This window comes from Anabas testudineus, chromosome 17 (assembly GCF_900324465.2).
Source record: "Anabas testudineus chromosome 17, fAnaTes1.2, whole genome shotgun sequence".
NCBI classification, from domain to species: Eukaryota; Metazoa; Chordata; class Actinopteri; order Anabantiformes; family Anabantidae; genus Anabas; species Anabas testudineus.
Window position 1 is genome coordinate 19,201,382 of NC_046626.1, and position 21,308 is coordinate 19,222,689.

The following is a 21,308-nucleotide window of genomic DNA, read 5'->3' on the forward strand; positions in this document are numbered from 1 at the left end:
CCTCAAGGATAAGGACAAGCCCACTCCTGCTGCTGGATCCCACATCAGTCCAACTCCTCCTCTTCCTCCTCCTGCCTCCAGTGAAGAGAGCAAAGAGCCGCCGACACTCAGTGGGATTAATACTCACAACCACAGGCCGAACACAGGTCAGAGTCAAGGGCACCGACCAGCAGCAACACCAAAGGGAACCGGGGAAAAACATGAAGAAGAAGAAGAGGAGGAGGAGGAGGAAGGTGAGGAGGAGGAGGAAGGTGAGGAGGAGGGGGGAGGAGAGGAAGAGGAGGAAGAAGAGGATGGAAACTAGAAGTTAATGTATTGAATTTTGCTTTTTTGCGGCAGCTTTGGGATTTTAAGTCATTTTGAAGAATTGTTGTTTAAATATGTCAAATAACAACTTATAATTTATAGAAATGTCATCAAGGACAGAATTTAATAAAAGAATAGTCAAACTTACCTCTCTCTCATCTTCGCTTCAACTGAGGACTGATGATATTAATGACGCCACAGCTCGTCAGTTTTGATAGAAACACTTTATTTTAGTCTGAACATTAATCTCACAATTCTTCAACTGCACAATTAACTATTTAATAGAGGCTTTGTAACAAAGTGCTGAGGCTCTGCTTCCACTGTGGTTCAAGAAAATTTGTCAATTTAATTTCAGGATTTTGATGTGAACTATGGGTAAATGAGACATTACACTGACTAAATCAATTAATTAGCTGAAAACAAAGTGAAATGAATCTTAATTTAAACGGTAAAAACTTTTAAGCTTATTGTGTCACATGTACAATAGATGAGACAGAAATTCTGTCCAATTGACAAATTTCTTAGGGAAAAAATAAAGTAAGATTGCTATAAATAAATGAATGCTCAGCCAAGCCAATCATCTGTAGATAGCCTGTGGACCCTCGTCTTAAATCGGATCCCATTTCTTGAACCTGCAGCTGGAGGAGAACCTCAGGGTTGCAGTGTCTAAAACAAAGCTTTAGCAGTTTGGAAACAGTAAAATCTGAGCACAGACATGACATCTTATTTTTTTCTTCTTCTCTAAATCTGGCACAAAAAAACAGCTGCATGACACATAAAAAACATCATCAGAAGCTCATGTTTTTCTTAGTTTTTCTGTAGAACTCAGCTGCTAAACTGACAAAGGTCCATCTTGAAAAGTGAAACAGTCATTGTGTTAATACTTTTTAAAGTCATTTTTGTGTCCAGCATTCTGAAGTAAGGCAGGTCAGCGGTGACATTCACCGACTTCTTCTCTTGTCTTCGTTTTAAGACTCAATACTGACATGAATCACTTGTCATGAGGGACATTTTTTTAGAGTTTCGATACCTCTAATGCTCCATTTGTACCAAACACTAATCTGTGCCGATTCAATTTTGCTATAGTACCAGGTGCACAGTGATCAAAGTGCAAACACAATGTCATTTTTAATGGTTACTTACTGTTCAGCATTTTATTCTAAAATGTGATAATACATCTGCTGCTACGACTGACTGAACTAAATCTACTAGATATACTGTTGATTCATTAAAAGCAGCAGAGATGACTCATTCACAGACTGATTTCTGCATCCAGCTCAGTTTTACACTGTTCTGAGATAATTGACTTTAATTTAAAAATCTTTCAGCTTTGACTGTTTAGAAGTTGCAGCACAGGACAGAATTAGATCCAGCACTAACTCACTCACCTACTTTTATTAAAATCTGAATGTGTGAAGCGGTGAGCAGCGATTGAATTTAACATTAATGTGCAATGTTTAGACAAATGAAAATGTTTCACTGTTCTGCAGCTTAAAAGTATTGATATTACAGCATAAAGATGTTTATATTGATTTTCTAGAAGGGTGTTTTTAGCCTTAATTTGGAAATGGACCACGAAATACACAGAATTTGCAACGTACTCGTGGATTTCCATTAAGTACGGAAGACAAGTAATTTTCAATTGGACAAAGAATGATTTCCTCAGAAAGTGCAAGTCGTACTATATAAACACACAGTATCTGTGTTCAGATAGGACTGTGCACATTATCAGGTGCTTTCCTGGCCTCAGACTTCCAAGCGTTGCAATTTTGAACTTAAAGAGTATGTAAGAGCATGCTGGTGTTGATGAAGCTAAATTAAAGATGGAAGCCCGTATAAAATGACGCTGATGAAGCTGATGTAGCTGATGTTTGTCCTGTGATCTTTTAGAAGATTTTTGTTTCTGTCACTTTTTGAAAAGCATTTCTCGGTGTGATGGACTAAAAACTAATCTGCCTGCAAGAAGTTGAATTTTTTCCCAATCGCATGTATGATGCTGACTGATTCTGCACCAAAGCTGCAACTTTTTTAGAAAAAATAATAACTCTAGATGCTAAAATTAGCAGATTGCACTGATATACTCGATTTCTCCCTATTATGCAAAAATAGCTGGCATTATACTTTTTTTTGTTATATTTAAAATTATATAATAGATTCTACAAAAAAAAAAGAAAGGATCAAGTAATATTTTTATAAATGAGACAATTTCTCAAATTCATGAGAACTGCACAATCCCACTGAAACCCTGAACCGTCAATTTCATGGTAAACAATAAAAAAACTAAATGAATGAAAAGGACTCAGCATTTTTCTTCATTTTGATAAATGTGATCGACAAGAATACATCTACCAATCTCTAAATCTCTACCAGGCAACAATATAACCTTAAATGATGCATAAAAGGTACAAAAATATATGATATGCTGCTATAATGACACATTCATAAGAGCAAGTGATCAATTCCAGCCAGACCTAAAACAATTCATCTACTGTTTGAATGTTACTTTTCAAAAAAGTTACCTTTGATAAAAAATAAACCGTATTTCCACTGTGCTGGCTCATTTTATATTAGTTTGTGATTTTAGGATCCAGTCAATGAAATCATATGTTTAGATTTAGTTTCTGTATGTATTTCCAGAGCTGCCGTCAGAAGTCGACAGCGTGGTATGAAGAATTCATGCAGTTAGTTCACATAATGTTTTTAATAGCTATGCAAAAAAATAGTCTGCATTTAAATCTAAAGCGTTAGCGTAGTGTAAATTTTAGTTTCATGCATCAGTGGAGGAGCTTATGTTTTTGTCATAAAGAAGTTCTGCAAGTCATCTGATGTTTTAACTAATCATCAAACTGGCTGGTTTACTCCAAAATCACCATGGCCAGATATTTGCAGTATTTTATAAGCTAAATATAGAATTTAGAACAAAGTAATACATCAACAAAATACTCCATTTGCACCTTATATTACCCTGCAACCTGTATCTGTATTTAAAATGTGTATGACATAGGCCAAGCTGGTGGACTCAATAAACGTGAAGCATTTACGGTCAAGGGAAGTAATGTGGGATGCTCTCAAGGTATCGCTACAACGTGCAAGGCGAGGGTCCTCTGTAGGAGAAACTAACCAACTATGGTTTCCACATAAATGTCAACAAATACTTCGACACAGTAGTCTCCGTTTTCAAAAGCCTTTCCCCCTGGGCTAACTTTACTTATACTCCACGAAGATAATTATAGATGATAGTGAGGCTTGCTAGCACCAACTCGCACTGAGCACATGACCCTGAGGTTGCACGTTGTTTCAGTCTTTGGAGATCCCCTAGGTAATGCTGCTGTTAGGATTCCACTTATTTTTCCTTGCTGTGATCTCATCAGCTAAACTTGCATTGTTCTGGTGCATTAACACATATTTTTAGTGAGCTACATAAGACAACCACATACAGATACGGTGGAGAACTAGGTCACAAGCTGCTTGGCTCTCAAACTGATCTTTGGCGTAGACAAACTAACCGAGTTCTCATTCATGAGGCTTATGTTGGTGATTTCAAAGTCACTTTAGCCAACTTTTCAACCTACACTCAACAACTCTGAACATACAAAACCACCTAAAACACTCAACCATGCAAGAAATAGCCATCACATTCTGCTGAGCAGCTCAGACACCTGAACAATTTCTTTGTCCATCATTCAACATCAACAATTAAACTCTTCCAACTCTGGCAGAGAAAAGGTGCAACAAGATCTGGATCCAATAAACCTCAAGTGGACTAAAGCTGCTTTAGTCAGACAAACCAATCATCTATTGTTGAAAGGCAAAAGTCAGCAACGCTAACCTTTCAATAAAGCAGAAGCCGAGCAAAGAGCTGCACCGACCAAGTGAAGGCGGCAGGTATGTGCCTCCAACTGGAGGGATGTTTCCTCCGATCAGGGGAAATACCGATAACCATCTGTTATTACAAATCACAGCTGCAGCTCTGCCAGATACAAAGAATCCGATTCCAAAAACGCCTCCTGTACCTCTAATGGAAATCAAATGCAGTAGTGTGGTAACTGTTGAAAAAGCACAGATGTTTAAACCTCCCAAAATGTCACTGTTTTGTACATATCTGAAGCTGAAGATGCTTATTAATATTAATAAATTTATGAGGGAGGTAACTGATGAGCTGTCAGCTGCTGCTGGTCTCTTGTTTTGGAATTAAACTCTCCATATGGCTCCTCGCAGGACCAATAACATTCAGCTTTTATGGATGAAGATATTTTAAAATCAGGAATCAGGATGCAACATCTGTTTTTTGGTAACAAAATGTGCTTTGCTTTTTTAAGAAGCTGTTGAGAAGTCAGGGGAACATCATCTTGCCAGTTTTGGGATAGTGGATGAGAGACATGCAGCTGTAAAATCAACATACAGAAATAACTTAATGCTAACTCCACCAGTTTTACAGAAGTAGTGGAAAATATGAAGTGTGCAGTGTTAACAGCTAGTGTAGAAGTGCTGTAATACGTCCAGCCTAAGTGCTTGTACTGAAGATTGTTTTGGACATATTGCTGTAATAGGAGCATGACATTATTGCCAATAAAAACAAGTCACTCCTCAAATGCAGCTTGCATCCCTAAAAGATGCAATAAAGATATTTTGCAGTTCAGTTTTTGTGCTTCTCTAAGATATTCAGTGGAGACAAACGACACAGCTCATGAACCAGTCACATCTTCCCTTTGCAATATATCTTGATGCAAAATGTTGATATTCTGGCTGCAAATCAACAAAGATTTTATGCTGGTACTATTGTTTTGAAAATATATTAGATTTTTGTTATCTCTGCCTAATAATCACACAGGTAAACTTTCTGATAATCTGATGAAAACTCCCGGCTCTGTGTTTATTTAAAAACCTTCAGGAAGGTTTTACACCATTTCACTGATGCTCTCCAAGTCTGGACAGCTGAGATTTTCAAGAAGCTCTGTAAAACAACACCTGAACCAAACACAATCACCAACAATAAGCACACTCAGAGAAAATAACTAATAAATAATGATTTGGCTTTAGTTTTTTTGTTTTTTAAGATTCTGTTTGCCAAGCAGATTGTGACGGGTTATTTAAAAACAAAGTATTTCTGTACTTCATCTCCCTATATGGAACAAAACTGGTTGTTAAAGTCATTTCCGATGCTTGATTATCCATAAAGACTGAACAGCGAAGAACAAGTTGTTAAAGCCATGCAGCAGTGAGCCTAAAATCTACCTCCTAACTCACCAGTGAAGATATTTTAGTTGGCAGCTAATATACTTTACATTTACTGACTGTACTGATAAACGTTAAAAGGCAGAAACGGGCTCTGAGACAGGAGTATTACAGCTAAAACCAGCTTCACTTTAAGCCTGAAATTGGATGCAACTGTTCTTATGAGAGTTTAATTTTACACTATAGTGTATGTACAAGGTATGAAGCTTTGGCTAGACTAGAGATGCTTGACTGGATCAGAGTCATTTTGGAATTACTACAGATTTGGTTTCAAATCACTGAAATCTCAATGCAGTGGAAGCCATTTGTTTTGTTCTTGGTGACTCATGAATTGTGTTTTGTTTCAGTTCATTCAACACTGGTAGAATAAACACAAAATTTGATCATTTCAGGATTTAAATATTTTAAAAATTAAGATGAAGATTTTATGATATAATAAATCTAAATATTTTTTTATCTTGATTTGATGATGATCTTCTTGGCCAGTGCTTCAAAGCATTGTTTTTAAAGAGAGAAGAGTTTTAAATGAGACTGAAAGTCAAGTTTAGTTTAGGCGACTCTTTTATCAAACTAACATGATTGGTTTGCTGCTTTTTGTGTGCCTGACAGCATCCCTGACATCTTTTTGCTGGTTTGAATAGAGGAAAAGCGTAGACATTGTTGTGCTGTTTGTTTTTCAGCATTTAGAAACTTTTATGTTGTGTTGAAGCTGTTTTGCAGAGGTGTGTGTGTGTGTGTAATGTTGTTGCGTATGTGTATTCAATAGACACAAAGATCTGGAAACTTCATCTCGTAGACAGGGACAGACTGGTACTGGGTGTGTCCTGCAGAGATAGAAACCACTCCGGATGGGCTGGGTGGAGGCCTGGTTGAGAAGGGTTTTGGAGGGTGCATGGGAAGATGAGATATTGAACTGGGATTGTCATATTGACCATGAGATGTAAAAATGTTTTCTAGAATATGGAGCTGTGGGTAATTTAAGGTAATTTAAGGTAATTTGACAGTGTAAGTGTAATGTCTACAAAAGTTAAAAAACAAAACAAAAGCAAAAAACACACCGACTTACCGAATTGTAAGTTCGAAGATTTGTGCCAACCGATCATGCAACATGTTTGCCTGAGGAAATAAGAGTCACAGTGAGACGAGTTAACCTTTTAGAGTCTTTTCTGTTCACTCATCTTATTAATATCACTGAAATTCTTTCTTTCATCTATTATCTTATTTTACCTTGGACTCGCAGTGGGCGGCGATCTCCTCAAAAGGAGCTTTCTGGAACTTCTCCATCACCTGACGCCTCTTTTCTCTCTCCTGCTCCTCCAGACCGGTGGTATCTGAAAACAGAGTTAAATATTGTGTAAACAAAGGTATGTCCTCACTAGATTTTAAATTGCATTTAGGAGACAGAATGATTGTTGGTAATATCTGTATGTATTATAACAGTAAAGATCCCTCAGCTACATGCCTTTACATGTGTGCTCTATGTGAAATTTGATTTTAATAAGAGCTTTTGCCAGTGGACATATTGTCAGACTGAAATAAGTTAGAGCTCTGTTGAGTCCACAGAAGTGTGAGCAGAGGCTTAAAGTTAAAGTTGTGTCTCCAAAACCTCTTTGATCTTACCAATGGCTTTCTTCAGGGTCTCAAACGTGATCTCCTCAGCCAGCTGAGACTGCAGAAAGAGAAAAGCACAGAAGGATCAAACAAAGACTTTGCTAAAACCATGATGTCGGCCTGCTGTGAATGAATTTCAGAGGAGTTGACAGATGAAACATGCCTTGTTGGTGCGTATACTGCGTGTTATACTTTTATACTGCTGATTTAAAGCCTTGTATGCAGCACAGTGTTCTCCCCTTTACCACACCCAAGCATGAACAATGCTACAAACTGAAAGTGTGTGTCGTGTGTGTCTCTTTTTGTGCGTTGAAAAGGGCTCAACATCGTCTCTCTCAGGGAAAATTAGACCAACCTTGTCTGGAAGGCTGTTGGACATTATGTCCACTTGGATTGAGATTGTGTCCACAAAACTCTTTCTCCTGGTCAGACGGTCTTCATCTGCAGGACGACAGAGACAGTGCAACCAAACATTTACCACTTTTACCTCCTGATATATTGTACAACATATTGTTTAACAACTAATAACAGCACAGCACAAGGCAGATAAAGTGGTGGCTAGAAATATCAAGTAAGTACTGAAATCTCAGATATTACCTTGATTAGGATTGATCAAAATAATCACAGTTATTTATTGTACTCAAAATGTATTAAGATTTGATACCCAGTCACTGATTGCTGTATAGACATCATTTTGATTTTGTGTGAACACACTTCAGCAATCATCAGTTTTCAATGTGCCAAAATAATATTATGAACAGTCTCTTTGGAAAGATTTTACAGGATGATAAAGTAAAACATGAGTCATTTGATCAAATGCCCAAAACAACATATAGTACGTTTAATTAGAAAACACAAAACACTGCACTGCTGTTATTTTACTGAAGTAACAAAACACATTTAAGTCCACCAAGAGGCCCTGTCTTATCACCACTGCCTCAGGCGTTTATTCATCCACAGTGAACTGTTGAAAATAATAAATCAACTCGAGGAACAACACAGCATCATCTGACAAAGATCGGGGAGGTAACAGATCAAACGAGGTGTGAAAACCAAGAGAAAGGAGAAAGAGAAGACAGCAGCACTTTATAATTGTTGTTTGCATGAGTCACAGTGACCTTGGTTGTGCACTTTGAACAGGTATGATTCAGCAGCCGGTCCGTTCACACTAATGAGGAAACTGATCTGAACAGACAAAAGGTGAAAGACCCAGACACAGAAAAAGGGAGAGGGAAAGAGCTGTGTCTGTATTTCTATTAAACAGTCTTATTTAGAATACAGACTTCCTCAATTGTCTTTAATTTTAGGACCACAAATACAATAAAGACCTAATAATGGTTCTAAAGTGAAGACTGATTAGTTCTGTTTTTTAGGAACTGAGACTAAACAAAGGGGAAACGACTCCAGAATATGATTTAACAACCCAAGTCATGCCAAAAAATGACAATCTACTCCTCGTCCTTAGTTAAGATGGAACGTGATGCTGACAGCTTGGTGATATAGTGACTATCTGTAGGTTAATGAGTGACTTTCCATTCTGGAGGCTGCTTCTACCTCTTCTTGTTTTACTAAGTGGTGTGATAATACGGTTTTCTGTCTTTATTTAGAGTAGACTAGCTACTCCTCACTGGACTGTAAATTTGTGAAGAAATGATTATCGATTACATCAGAAAGCAAATGGTTTCTCCTGCAACTAAGTAGTTTATATGATTTATTTACGGTTTACTATTCCTGACTGAGGACACAGGAGATGCAGAATGTCTGAGCACTTATTTCCTATTATTTACCACTGTGAGAAAATGTTTTATTGTAATTTTTATTTTAATTGTATGTTATATCTCAGTGGGGCCTGCTGTATTTTAGTTTCATGTTTGTTTGTTTTTCAATGTCTATAAGAGTTAATAAAATACAGTAGTAGTTACTGGCACACAAAGCTCAAACAGGCTGAGTGTAAACTACCTACTGAGCACAAACCATCAATTATCTGTTCTGTTTTAGACTAATAACAAAAAACAACACCAACAAAAAATAAACAAGTTCTACTTAGAAAAATAACCTTTATACTTACAGCACAAAGCACAACAACACAAACTACTATTAGAAATTCAATTCTCCTTTACTGTACATGTACTCACCATAACATATCCAAATGCAACGCGAGCAAAATAGCAAACAATGATTAAACCATTTGCCTTCAATGTATGCATATCTAGCTACACAAAGTTAATACTAGACAATAAGAAGGCACTACTAAAGAACTAGATGCTGGTGGGTCAGGTCAACTAAGGCTCTGAGGTTGTTTTCCTGTAGTTCAGTGGTTAAAGCATCTGAGCGGTTTGAGTTGTGTTTTAGCTGTAGCAATAATAGAGCCTTGAAGGTTTTATGGGAATTTATGTGTGGCGTGTATTCTCTTTAGAGAATGCTTTAAAAGCATGCAGGGAGCTACATAATGATTAAATCGTGATAAACTGCATGTTTCACCGCGGTCATCATTTTGCTGCTCTTCCAAGTTGCATTGAGCAAAGAGAAACACAAACTACAGCCACTACAGAAGGAGAAGGAGAGCACCCGGTTACTGTGCATGTGGACTCATTGACATTCTACTCTAGCTGGTTACCTCTGGACGTCTGCTTGCACCTGTGGAGGATTTTTCCTACTGTGTAAAGCACTGATGTTAGATGAAAGCATAACAGAGGGAAGGAAACAGAAGCAAACTGTTTGTTAGACCAAAGACGAGTCAGCTAACGTTTTTCTCATGCTGTTAGCTGTTTGATTTAGTTATAATCAAAGTGTAGTTTAACCAAACTAATATCTTAACTTCAAGGGAACTGCAGCCTTAATTAATCAGCTTAGTTGAACAACAGAAATGATATTGTTGTATTTCAAGGCTGTTTCCAAGGCTGGTTAGAAACAGGAAAGAAACTAAATCCAGAGGGAAATCATACAGACGTTCAAGCTGTTCTTAAGTGAAATATTTGTTATTGCCCAGGAGTGCGACAACCTTCAGCGTAATAAAGCTGATCACACAACGGGTCTTTCTAAAGTTTATTTTTTGTTTGCTGAACAACTCTTTAATCTGTTAATCTTTCAAAACCTTTCTACTAAAATATTCACCAAGACACGAAGCATTCTGGGGCTGCAGAGTTTGAAAGGAAGGAAAAACTAACAGTGTATTAAACAACAACAATCATCAACATGGTAAATCATTTAATCTGACGTTTTCAGCCACTAAATTCCACCCTCTAATGCATCACATGTGTTGCACATTATTTTAGACGCATTGACCACTGCAGTTTACAGAGCGTGATGCGGTCGATCGTACCTGTGACCTGGGGAACGTAGGGGATGGAGAGTCTCTCTGCGTTGTATCCTGGTCCTGCCAGACACTCTGCCATGTCAGATGTCTGGAAGTACAGCAGTTTGTCCTCCTTGTCCAAAGACTCTGGAAGTCTAAGAAGAGGAGGGATAAAATCTACCAGATTGGAACATATGGATGATTTGTTGATGAATTTTGATAAGCTTTCCGTTTGTCCAGATAATCTAAACACAGCAGAACTGAAGTATCTTGGAGCTGAAGAGCACTCATGTCCAAATTTAGTCTTTAAAACCACTGCAGAGAGTGATACTACAGGGGGATTTAAATTCAAAAATAGACCCTAGTTCTTATAATCTCATAATCAGGTTTTATCAACAGATGGCTGGTGATTTTGGGACTCTATGTGTTCACAGATACAGTGTCACACTGCGCTGTATGTGTTCACATTGGGGAGGAGTCGTTTTTGCCAAAACTATCATGGTAAACATAAATATCACAACATCAAACTTTCCCAAAACTTCTAATAGTTCAATTCATGCTCACCTTGAATTTAATCAAATGTAAAAACCTGGACAATGAACTGTTCACTGATGCTTGCTGGACTCAAATAGACAAACTTCTAAATACAACAAAGATAGATCATAAATAAAAGCGGTTTGGTCATCTGGCTGAAGATAATGACTGGAAGTAACTTAAAATGGACCCCTGTGTCTGTGTCGTTCATACATATTTTATGGTGCCTTTTTTGTAATGTTAAAAAGCTCAGCTCAACACTGCACCATGGTAATGTGTAGGCAATAATGGTCAGAGCTTTGACAGACAATGACTGTGGTTTCTGCTCATGCTGGCCAATCCAAATAAATCTAAATGTTCATAACGCCCTCTGAAAATGGTAGCAGTCACAATAATGGAGTTAGGTGTTGGTACTATTACCATCAGAATACTCAAAATACATTTACATTCAGCTTCACGCTGAACAGTGGAGTGCGTTTCTATTTGGTTCAATTAGTTTCCAGATAATACTGGAAGTATCAAATACCAACACTAACATTTCAGAAATCAACACTCTGTGCTCTCCCACCCACATATGGGTCTCTTTCTATTCCCAGGTTGGAGATTAATTTCCTATCTAAACTAGTACAGGAAATTATTCCATAGTGTAAGGGACAGCATTGTAACCGGCTTTCTTTATCAGTCTATTGGTCGTGTGTATGACAAAACACTGGAGACAGGAAAAGTACAGTAAATGTTCTCTGTTGTCAAATGGAGCAAAGTAGCACTGTGGAGTTGATAAATAAAAGGAGAGATCATTACATGAAGCGATACCTCCTCATATCTACCATACCGTAAAATGTATCTTGTACACAATGATTAAAACTCAAACAAGGATTTTTCACTTTTGACTTTCAGTTGTCATCTATTCTTTAAATAACTAAATCTAAAAAACCTTTTAGGCAAGAAACACCAGTGATCCCTTTTTTACATCAGTTATTTTTCACTGACAGTCTTATAATGGAATGACTAACTCAACCAGATAACAACTGTAATGAGGAGCTCTAACAAAGAAGTCTCAAAGTGTTCCCTGAGAAACACCAGAAACAACATCTGTGCACTTGGAAAAAACAACATCCATATAAATAACATGCATATGTGAGAAACAAGATTATTATACAATTGTATGTTAATTTAGAGAATCGTAAGAAAGTTTAAGAAGAAAATAACTTGTTTGCTGTGTTTTTCAGAGGACATCTATACATATTTCTTACTGGGAACATACAGTACACCGACTGAGACGCATAATGGAGTTGAAATATCTCAAACTGCAGCTGTGGTATTGAGACCACTCATTTTCAGTTCTAATGATGGCACCATGCCTGAGTCTTGGATTGAGCACAAAACAATAGTTTTCCTCTAGATACCTTACTTCGAATACTTCATTGAGCATTGAACAGTGTGCAGTTACTGGCCCTACCAAGAAGCCAACTGTTAAATCTGCTGCTTTCCTCTCTCCTCTTTCCTTGAATTAAGTGAAATATTATTAATATAATTAATAATATTTAATTAGGAAATAACTACAGAAATAGTAAATTGCAGTTTGTTGGTTTCTAGATTTCTAGATTGTGCAGGAGCTGTAATATAATAATGGTTTTCAACACTTGATGTACAAACCTAACTGATCAGATCATTTCTGTCTCTAGAAATGTTAATAAATGTTAAAAGGGAGCAAACACAGGATACTTACGGACACTTGTCTCTGAAGATGTGCTCTGGGAGAAGATAGGGAGCGTCCATGTTCCTCAGCTCGATAACCTGGAGAAGCAAACATCATGAAGTTTCCTCAATATACGACATCCTCAAAAAGGACAATTTAGTCACATGAGGTGACATGACTGGGAAGTCAGAGTGAGGCACCTTGCTGACGTGCTGACAGAAGGGAGGGTTGGCGATCATCTGGCTCAGGAAGTTCAGATATGCTGCCACCAATGCCATGATACCACAACGAATGAACATCGGCATGTTCTCCTCATTGGTCAAAGCCATGTCCTAGAAAAAAAGGGTCATGCATTAACAGAGTATCCAAAATAAACTGCTCTACAGTAACAGAATCAATCTAGAGTGAATATCAGTGAATATCAGTATTGTGACATATTCCTTTACGACAAAGATGAAAACTAACGTCAATTCACACAAAAACCTTTTTTAACCACTAATGCAGCGAGGTGCAGACAAATGATACACTAAATGCTTTACTGGGAGTCTACAGTAGGAGTTACTTTATTTTAAATCTACAGTATATTTCAACTACAGACAGAGTAAGAGAGAGACCCTGTCTAAGTTTTGAAATAGAAAGAAAAACTGTGCAGTAGCAAAAGTTTGTGCACCTCATTAAGTCAGTCTGTACTAATGTGGCAGCTTTCACAGATTATAAAAACTTGTTTGTGTCAACTAAGAGTTACTCTATTCTTAATTTTCATCCACTGATCCTCACAGATAACTTTAGATACTGTATATACTGAGATATTTTTATGCCGTCTTGCAAACATGGCTGGCCGTTAAAAAAAAAAAAAAAAAGAATGGCTGCGAGGGTTTCAGAAGCTTCAGCTCATTTCTAGTAGTTCATGGTGGTGTTCTTGGATTAATGCCCTGCTGTAGGAGCCAAGTGCTTTGGACTTTTTTCTATATAATTAGCTGATATTTAGTGGAATCCATTCTTACCTCTGTCTGTACGATGTTTTCTTTGCTGCTCGCTGCCAAACAACCACACAGCCCCAAAGCAATTTCAACCCCCGTGTTTAATAGCTGGCCTTTTCTCCCCCCTACAAACACACCGATAGTGGTTGTGTCCAAAAGAAGCTCAATTTTCATTTCTGTCATCAGCACCCGTTTCCAAAACAGCTCTGGCTCATCCAGATGTTGTTTTCCATGCTGTCAGATGTAGACTCTTTATTGACAAGGTTAAATCTCTTCTATATAGATCCAATCTGTGCATCAGTGCTGCACAGTGAATGGTGTAACACCACTCCGGAGTCAGTCAGTAGCTCTTTGCAGCCATATGGAGTTTCGCTTTGCCTCTTTGCCTGGCAAAAGTGATGCTTTATCTGAAACCATTCCTGGTAGTCCAGATGTTCTCTTGGCTTCCACTTCCCTTTAACTTAATGCTGTTTTTTTTTATTTAAATTTCAAACTGAACGTACTTTTATCTCATCTTATCTATCATTTTTTTTTCTTTTTATAGCCTTGCCTGATTTGTAGGTATTAACAAGTTTCAATATCAGAGCAGAAGCCCCTGGTTGTTGAGACTCAGTTGTTGTTACTGTAGTACCTTTAATGTCTGAAGCTGCTAGTTGAAATCTGACTATTAACACATTGGGACATTACTTTGAATCATCTTTACAATTAACTGACAATTAACTTGATTTACAAGACAGAAAAAAACATCACAGGCAGTTCAGACAAGCACTGAATCATATTCAGCCTTATGCGCTTGCAGTTTCACCCCACGTCGTTACCCTGACAACGACCTCTTTACTGACAGTGTAAAAAGAACTCAAACAGGAGATGTTCAGCGCAGCCTCCGAGGATCCAGAGGAAATCTTACTGCGCTTTGTAAACCCTGTGCATGGATTAAGCCAACCACTGTGATACCAGTGAAATGATTATGTGTGCATGTTGGATCTCCCAGAGGAACTGCATATGAATCTATCCTGGATCATACTTCCATGTTGCTAGATCTTATATTTTTATCTCCAAGACTGCAAAGGATAAGAGACGCCCTGAATAAGGAATAGATGTTTCCAGTTAAGGTAACAATACTGCAAATGTGTTAGTGTGTGTTGGCCTCTTGTTTATGGCGCTGTGACATTTGCAAAAGATAAGATCTCGGCATGATACACAAACAAGCAGCTGGTGTGTGTGTGTCAAAGTGCATGTGATGATTTTCTTCACACCTTTTCGCATGTAAGAAGGTTTTATTAGACATGGGTGAGGTCTCCAGTCTAATGCTATTAAGGTCTGAGATGCTGACAGTGGCAGCACAGCTACTAATCAACAGCAGAAATATGACACCTGACACCATAAATATGCCATCATCACATCAATGGCTCCTGAGATTAAAGTGCTGTTAAGAATCTCAATGAGTTTAAAAGCTTGTTGCTGTAAGTCTGATCCTCACGACACAATGCGCTGCTTGTTTTCCTGTCAACTGCAGTTCATCATCATCATTATCTGTCCAAAGAGCAGTATTTCTAAACATCAAGGTTTTAAAGACATGTTTAATTCATGGTGAGTTCCTCTTTTTTCCACATTGCCGTTTTCCAAGATCATGTTTAAACTTTCAAACTCAATAGAGTCGATGCAAAGTCTGAAGGTTAAAATACCCATCAGTAATATATAGATTTTACCTGCAGAGCGATGGAGAGCCTGATGAGGTCAATGACCACCTCCTCGTTGGCCAGTTCTATGGTCAGAACGGCCAGAGTGGTGAAGAGGAGCTCAAAGTTTTTATGGACATTATCCTCTTCTTTACAGCCTAGATAGATGTGACGGTAGAGCTGCTGACCATGCTGGAGGAAGAAGAGGAAAAAAAAGAGACAAGAATCATTTTAGTAGAAGACTAAAGAAATAAAAGGAAAGAAGAAAAGAAACAGAACGCAGAATAATTAAAAATAAAACGTACACTCCACGACATAATGAAAATCATACTCTTTACAATGCTAATTAAATTGAAAAGACTAACTCCATTAACCCTGAATCAGAAATAAAAACACAATGTATGACTTAAAAAGCTTGCATTTAATGTGAGCGACCGTCAGCCTAATGGAACGCGAAGGCCGTCGACATTCATTCAGCACAAATGAATGCGATTAGATCCCATTAATGACCACTGACAGCATATAAGAGTGCTCCCAAGGCAGGACATGATGTTGGTAAAGTGGGGGGGACTAATATCTAATGATAGCTACAGGCCTATATTATGTGGGTATTCTTTCAGCTCAGGTGTGATTTACAGGATTTACAGGTACAACAACTTAAAGTGTGGGTCCCTTCTGGAAACATCATGTGCTGATGATGACCAAACCTTTTCCTGCCAGGGTAAATTTATAATATATTTATAATGTAATTCAATATAATTTCATAATTCATTTCCTTCATGTTGCAAACATTTTCTTATTGTGGTTAATTCTTCACGTCTGTACATTAGTTGAGCAGAGACATGCTGATAAGGTGGTAATATGCTGAGTAACCTGTGTTTCCAGGTTTCTGTTTAAGGTGAACAACTGCAAACAGCTAACCAGCTAGCTAGACACAGGAGCTGTGTATTCAGATATATTTTGAAGAAAACACATTCGGCAAAGGATTATAAGCCGTTTCTATGAGGTGCAAATTACTAAAAACCTAAAAAAAATTCTATTACATACATAAGTTGAAATTTACAGAACCACTGAACAGTAGAAAATAAGGTTACTAATAATGGTTAGGTGGTGGTTTAAGATGTTTCTGTGGATTGTTCCTTTAAGACACCTGATAACATAATAACCGTGACCTCTGCAGAAAGAGCACAACGTGACCTTAATAACTTCGATACTGTACCTTTTTCATGAAGGCAACATCTTGCTTGGAAATCTTCTCTCTCTTAATCTTCAATGCTGCAACATTAGGAATGATTCTGGAAGAGACAAACACAACGTTAGAATCCTGCAAAGAGTTAGTAGAAACCAATGTATACACACAATATCAGAGCTAAATATGAGCTCAAATGTGCACAATCTACTCTGTAAGAAGAACAACGTGAACACAGGCTAACTCATGCACTGTCTTACCGGATGCCGCGTAGCTTGGCGCGGTTATCATGACGATCAATGATGTTGTGCAGGATCTCAAGCACCAGCTGCCTCAACTCGCTGTCTTCCATCAGAGAGATGGAGAAGAGTGGGTCCAAAAAGGGAGGAGGCAACGCAGCTGCCATGGACTTAGCCTTGAAGCCGGAGGTTACCTGAGATAGGGGAGAGATGGCGGAGAGAGGTGTGAGCAGACGTCTTACTGTGGCCCAATCATCACAATTAATCTACAGGGAGAGTTGTTGGGAAACTTCACATCAACAGAGCTTAAAGGTTACGTTTACAAGTAGCTGAAACTGTCAAATGTCGACCTTTTCTCTCGTACGTGAACACAAATTTGAGCTTCCATGTAGTTCTGTTAGTTGGGAGTGTTGTGAAAGAGAAAGATGAGCTCATCTTGCAGATGGACTGCACAAAGGCATTTTATCTCTAGATTTAATTAGTTTTAAGACCTTCTTAATGCCTCAAAACAACAACAACAAAGTCTTTATAGGTTTGTGTCAAGCCTGGAAGACAAACAGACACAAGCACTGATCACACCCACATGCAGCAGTACATGTTTTGCTTTATCAGTTGATAAAGGTTGATGACACAATGCTGTAAATTATCTTATGAAACACTGAATCTTATCCTAATCCCATTTTACTTTACAGAAACCTTGGCTCATCTATAGTACAATTTAAGATACAACATCACATAAGATAAACTTTATTAATCCCTGAAGGGAAATTCAGGTAATCTTGTACATTGAAGATGGTAAAAGGAGTAAGTAATCATCTGCTGTTGGCTGGGCTGATGTAGAGCCTGATGGCTGTGGGGATAAAGGATCTTTTGTTTCTTTCAGTCCTGCAACGCAATGAGGTGAGTCGTCCACTGCAGCTACTTCTCTAGTCAATCAGGATATTGTGGCAGGGATAGTTGTAGTATTGTAGAATGATCTCTCTTTCTATTTTTTTCTATTTGAAAGCAGTCATGTGGAAAACAAAATTGTAGAATTGCTCACACTGCAAGACAGTCGACAAAAATCCAGAAATCCAACCAAGCTCCAAAGTGCAGGATCATACAGGAGGCTGACAGGCTGCTGGGACCCTGCACATGCTATATGTGTAACAACCGCTGATGGGAATTTCAGAGTTTCCTGTAGTTAGATTTTGTCCATTTGGTTGATCTTACAGTCTCTCCATGTCTCTACATACTATATATTTCATGATGATTTCCTGCAGCTGTATTCACACCTCACAGATAAAGAGATAGCCGCTAGCTCGGGCCTTCGTCCTGGCTAGCAGCGTTCAAACATCTGGGTTTCACAATGCCAGACTGCCACTGTCACAGGCACTGTCAGAGGAGACGGCACGCTGATATCAATAACAGACAGACACACACACTCCTCCTGCACCCCCTGCTCCCCCCAACCTTGTGCTCGTCCCATCTGCAGCTGCATAGTGATATAAATATTTTGACCTTTCACCCCTCCTCCAGCTGCACTAAGATGCCAGGTGGTGGTGAGGAGGGAAGTTCCACTTGAATGTGCTCAAATCTCTGCAGTGCACAGAGATGCTGCAGGACAACGAGAGAGTGTGTGGGTGTGTGTGTATTGCTATGACTTGCATGCATGCGTTTGTGTGCATCACTGCTGAGTGTGTTGGTGCCACCTGTGTCTCCTCGTCTCAGCGAGATGAGGGTCTCTCACTGAAGTAGAGAATGAAGGAGAAGGAAACATCTTCCACTGAGTGTTCGCCCTAATCAGCCAGAACTCTAAAATGGCCTAAATCACACGCCGTGACATCAAAATACACTTTTCAAAGAAGGCATTTAGAAAATGACTCTATAATTAAACAAAATGAGGTCTCATATGACATCACATACGATTAATTTCTTGATAATTTACCAGTTTATCACCATATTATTTCCATATGTTAGAATAGAATATGGTTGTATAATATATACAACCATATTTAAACTTTACCAAACCTTATGTTAACACATCAAGAAAGATAAACTCTGATCGGGACAGAATGAGAAATCACCAGGGTAACGTGTGAAGTCTGCTGCAATATTGGACAAATCTGTGGATCTGATCAGAGGACAGACTGTTTGTCGTTCAGACAGTACAGATGGTTAAGGACTCACCATGATAAGGGAGCTGAGAAGCATGGTCTGGATCCTCTTGGTGCCCTGATGCCTGAAAAATACAGAGACAAAAAAAACAAAAATCACATCACAAAACAGAGAAAGAGAGGACATTTGACATTCTGTCAGAATCAAAACAGCAGCAGTCGCTTCTCGTTTTCAAATGGTAAATTTAAGTAAGGTAAAGAAAAATCAGCAGCACTTTCAGACCTCTGTCGCTGAGGAGCAGTGAAATTTTTCTTCCTCCAACAATTACCCGAAAAGGAAAAGGCCAAGTGAGCCTTACTTGACTAAGAGGAGGAAGAGGAGAAGGACAGCGTTCGTTTGATTTGGGATTATCTGTTCAAGCCGTCCTGAGGCCTAAGGGATTAGCTGGTTTTTCCACTCTTCCACACTTTTTTTTTTTTTGGAGGGGGCAGCAGGACTTCTCAGTGACCCAGGAGCTGGATTCACTGCAGGGCATCCAGGAGGTGAAGTGAGGACAGGTCGAGTCAGGAAGAAGAGTGAGTATGGGTGTGTGAAAGTACATGTGTTACTAGCATGTATTATGAGGCTTTTATTACATGTCCGACTTAAAACATTTCTGGCTGGATGAAGATGAGACGTGGAACAGTGGTCCTAAAAAAAAAAAAAAAAAATCAATGTGATGACTCATGGACATGGTCTTAAAACCTCTTAATTATAGAGGTGCCACATCAGTCTGCCAGAGGACTAGGAGCAACTTTGTTTTTTAAGACCTTGAAACCAAGGTAATATTCACAACTGTTGGAGTGATCATGTACAGTCCAACCAAAATGACAAACCTCTGCTGGCAACTGCAGCTCACAAGCCAAAGACTAACTGTGCTCTGTGGAGCAGCAGCAATGAAGAATAAGGACAACAACAGTTTAGTGCAGTTAAGTAAGTTTCTTAGTTGTTCTGTGTCGCTTCAGCTGACGTGCTAATTACCTCTCTAGCCTGCAAACTGACATTACGTAGTGCGCTGAACATTTGGCTGGGGTCCCATTCAGTGACAATGACACATAAGTTATTATTATTTTTCCCCTCTTGGGTTCCAATTATTTCTAAAACAAGAATATGAGGTAAATGGCTATCATTTCATTTACTGTGAAAAAAATTGCTAAATGTGGTTTTAACTACATTTAGAGCCAAACAGCCTCTACATTCTTTTGGGAGCTGTGAACTGATTGGCTGCAGCAGTGTGGGGTCCTTTCATAATGAATCTGTGACTCACCCAATCTTGACGGTGTCCAAGGTGTGACAGGGGGTTCCATATACTGGCACTTTGCCCATGATGAACATCATAACTTCAGCTCGCTGATAGTCTGGCAGGTTTCCACCAAAGAAGCCTGGCAGGAGGACACGAGAGACAAAATATGAGTCAGCAGTCAAACACAGAGACCTCAACATTCTTTTAGAGCTTTAAAACAAATCCTCCTGTCTGTATATTGTATCTATTGTTTGACGAGACAACAAATACAGTAAAACTCTGAATACCAATAGTCTGGATGATGGCATTCTGGACGATACGCTCTTCGCTCTCTTTCCCGCGGCCGGATGAAACGCTGGTGCCAGAGTTTCTCCTCGAGGTCTCGCCAAGCTCAAAGTCCACACTCATCCTCAGGTGTTTGAGCAGAGTGTTGAACACCTCCAGCACAGTGGGACCTGCATTAACACACACATACAGTTAAACAATGACACTCAGGTTAAAGACATTAACATTAAAAGGGATTTTATTAGATGGGTGAACATGTGAATGATGAACCGACTCTCAATAACTCCTACAGTTGTTCCCTTGAGCACCAAACTACAACTGGATTTCTAAACATTTTGAGGTGCATCTTTGACAAATACTCTACATTACTAAAGTAACATTAACACTTTCTACAGCACCATCACTCATCTACAGAATCACAACAAGACCTGAATCGGTAACTTCCCCCATAAAATCATAGTCACAACTGAAGATACACAGCTACATCACAGTTCACAGGGGAGTTCACCAACAGTTTGACTGGCATTAACAAGCATTTCATATCAAACCTTATACTATATCACTTTCTGTGCTGCAGTTTTAGCCTATTTCTACGAGTTACACTTAGATTTTGTACGTAAATACAAATACACTGCAATTATCCAGTGTGCTTGTTATTGCCAGGCATCCAACAGGATAGTGTGTGTGTGTGAGTGTGTGTGTGGGGGGGGGGCTCCTGGAACTGCTCTATTTTCAGACTGAATCGAACCACATCATAATACTGTACCGAGCCACAGACTGGGAGGAGTCGGGCTTTCACTTTCATAGGCGAACCCATCACTTCCCTTGGACTCTTGAATCATTCCTATCCAGAAGGGAAGGTTTTGTTTTGTTTTTT

At 38.7% G+C, this 21,308-nt stretch overlaps 1 protein-coding gene across 2 annotated transcripts in view; it reads right to left on the minus strand.

The window, feature by feature from the left end:
• Nucleotides 1-511: 511 nt before the first annotated feature.
• The window catches only part of efr3a (EFR3 homolog A (S. cerevisiae)), a 74,549-nt gene continuing 53,752 nt past the window's right edge, over nt 512-21,308 (minus strand). For both annotated transcript variants that reach the window (XM_026374805.1, XM_026374804.1), the window contains 14 exons: nt 20,434-20,601; nt 20,171-20,285; nt 18,937-18,988; nt 16,789-16,961; nt 16,559-16,634; nt 15,370-15,531; nt 12,881-13,012; nt 12,711-12,778; nt 10,475-10,602; nt 7,508-7,593; nt 7,162-7,210; nt 6,769-6,872; nt 6,608-6,657; nt 512-6,406 (listed from right to left, as the gene is read on the minus strand). In XM_026374805.1, the coding sequence (XP_026230590.1) occupies nt 6,301-6,406; nt 6,608-6,657; nt 6,769-6,872; nt 7,162-7,210; nt 7,508-7,593; nt 10,475-10,602; nt 12,711-12,778; nt 12,881-13,012; nt 15,370-15,531; nt 16,559-16,634; nt 16,789-16,961; nt 18,937-18,988; nt 20,171-20,285; nt 20,434-20,601 (1,469 nt within the window). In that variant the 3' untranslated portion in view covers nt 512-6,300. The remainder of the gene's footprint in view (nt 6,407-6,607; nt 6,658-6,768; nt 6,873-7,161; nt 7,211-7,507; nt 7,594-10,474; nt 10,603-12,710; nt 12,779-12,880; nt 13,013-15,369; nt 15,532-16,558; nt 16,635-16,788; nt 16,962-18,936; nt 18,989-20,170; nt 20,286-20,433; nt 20,602-21,308) is intronic.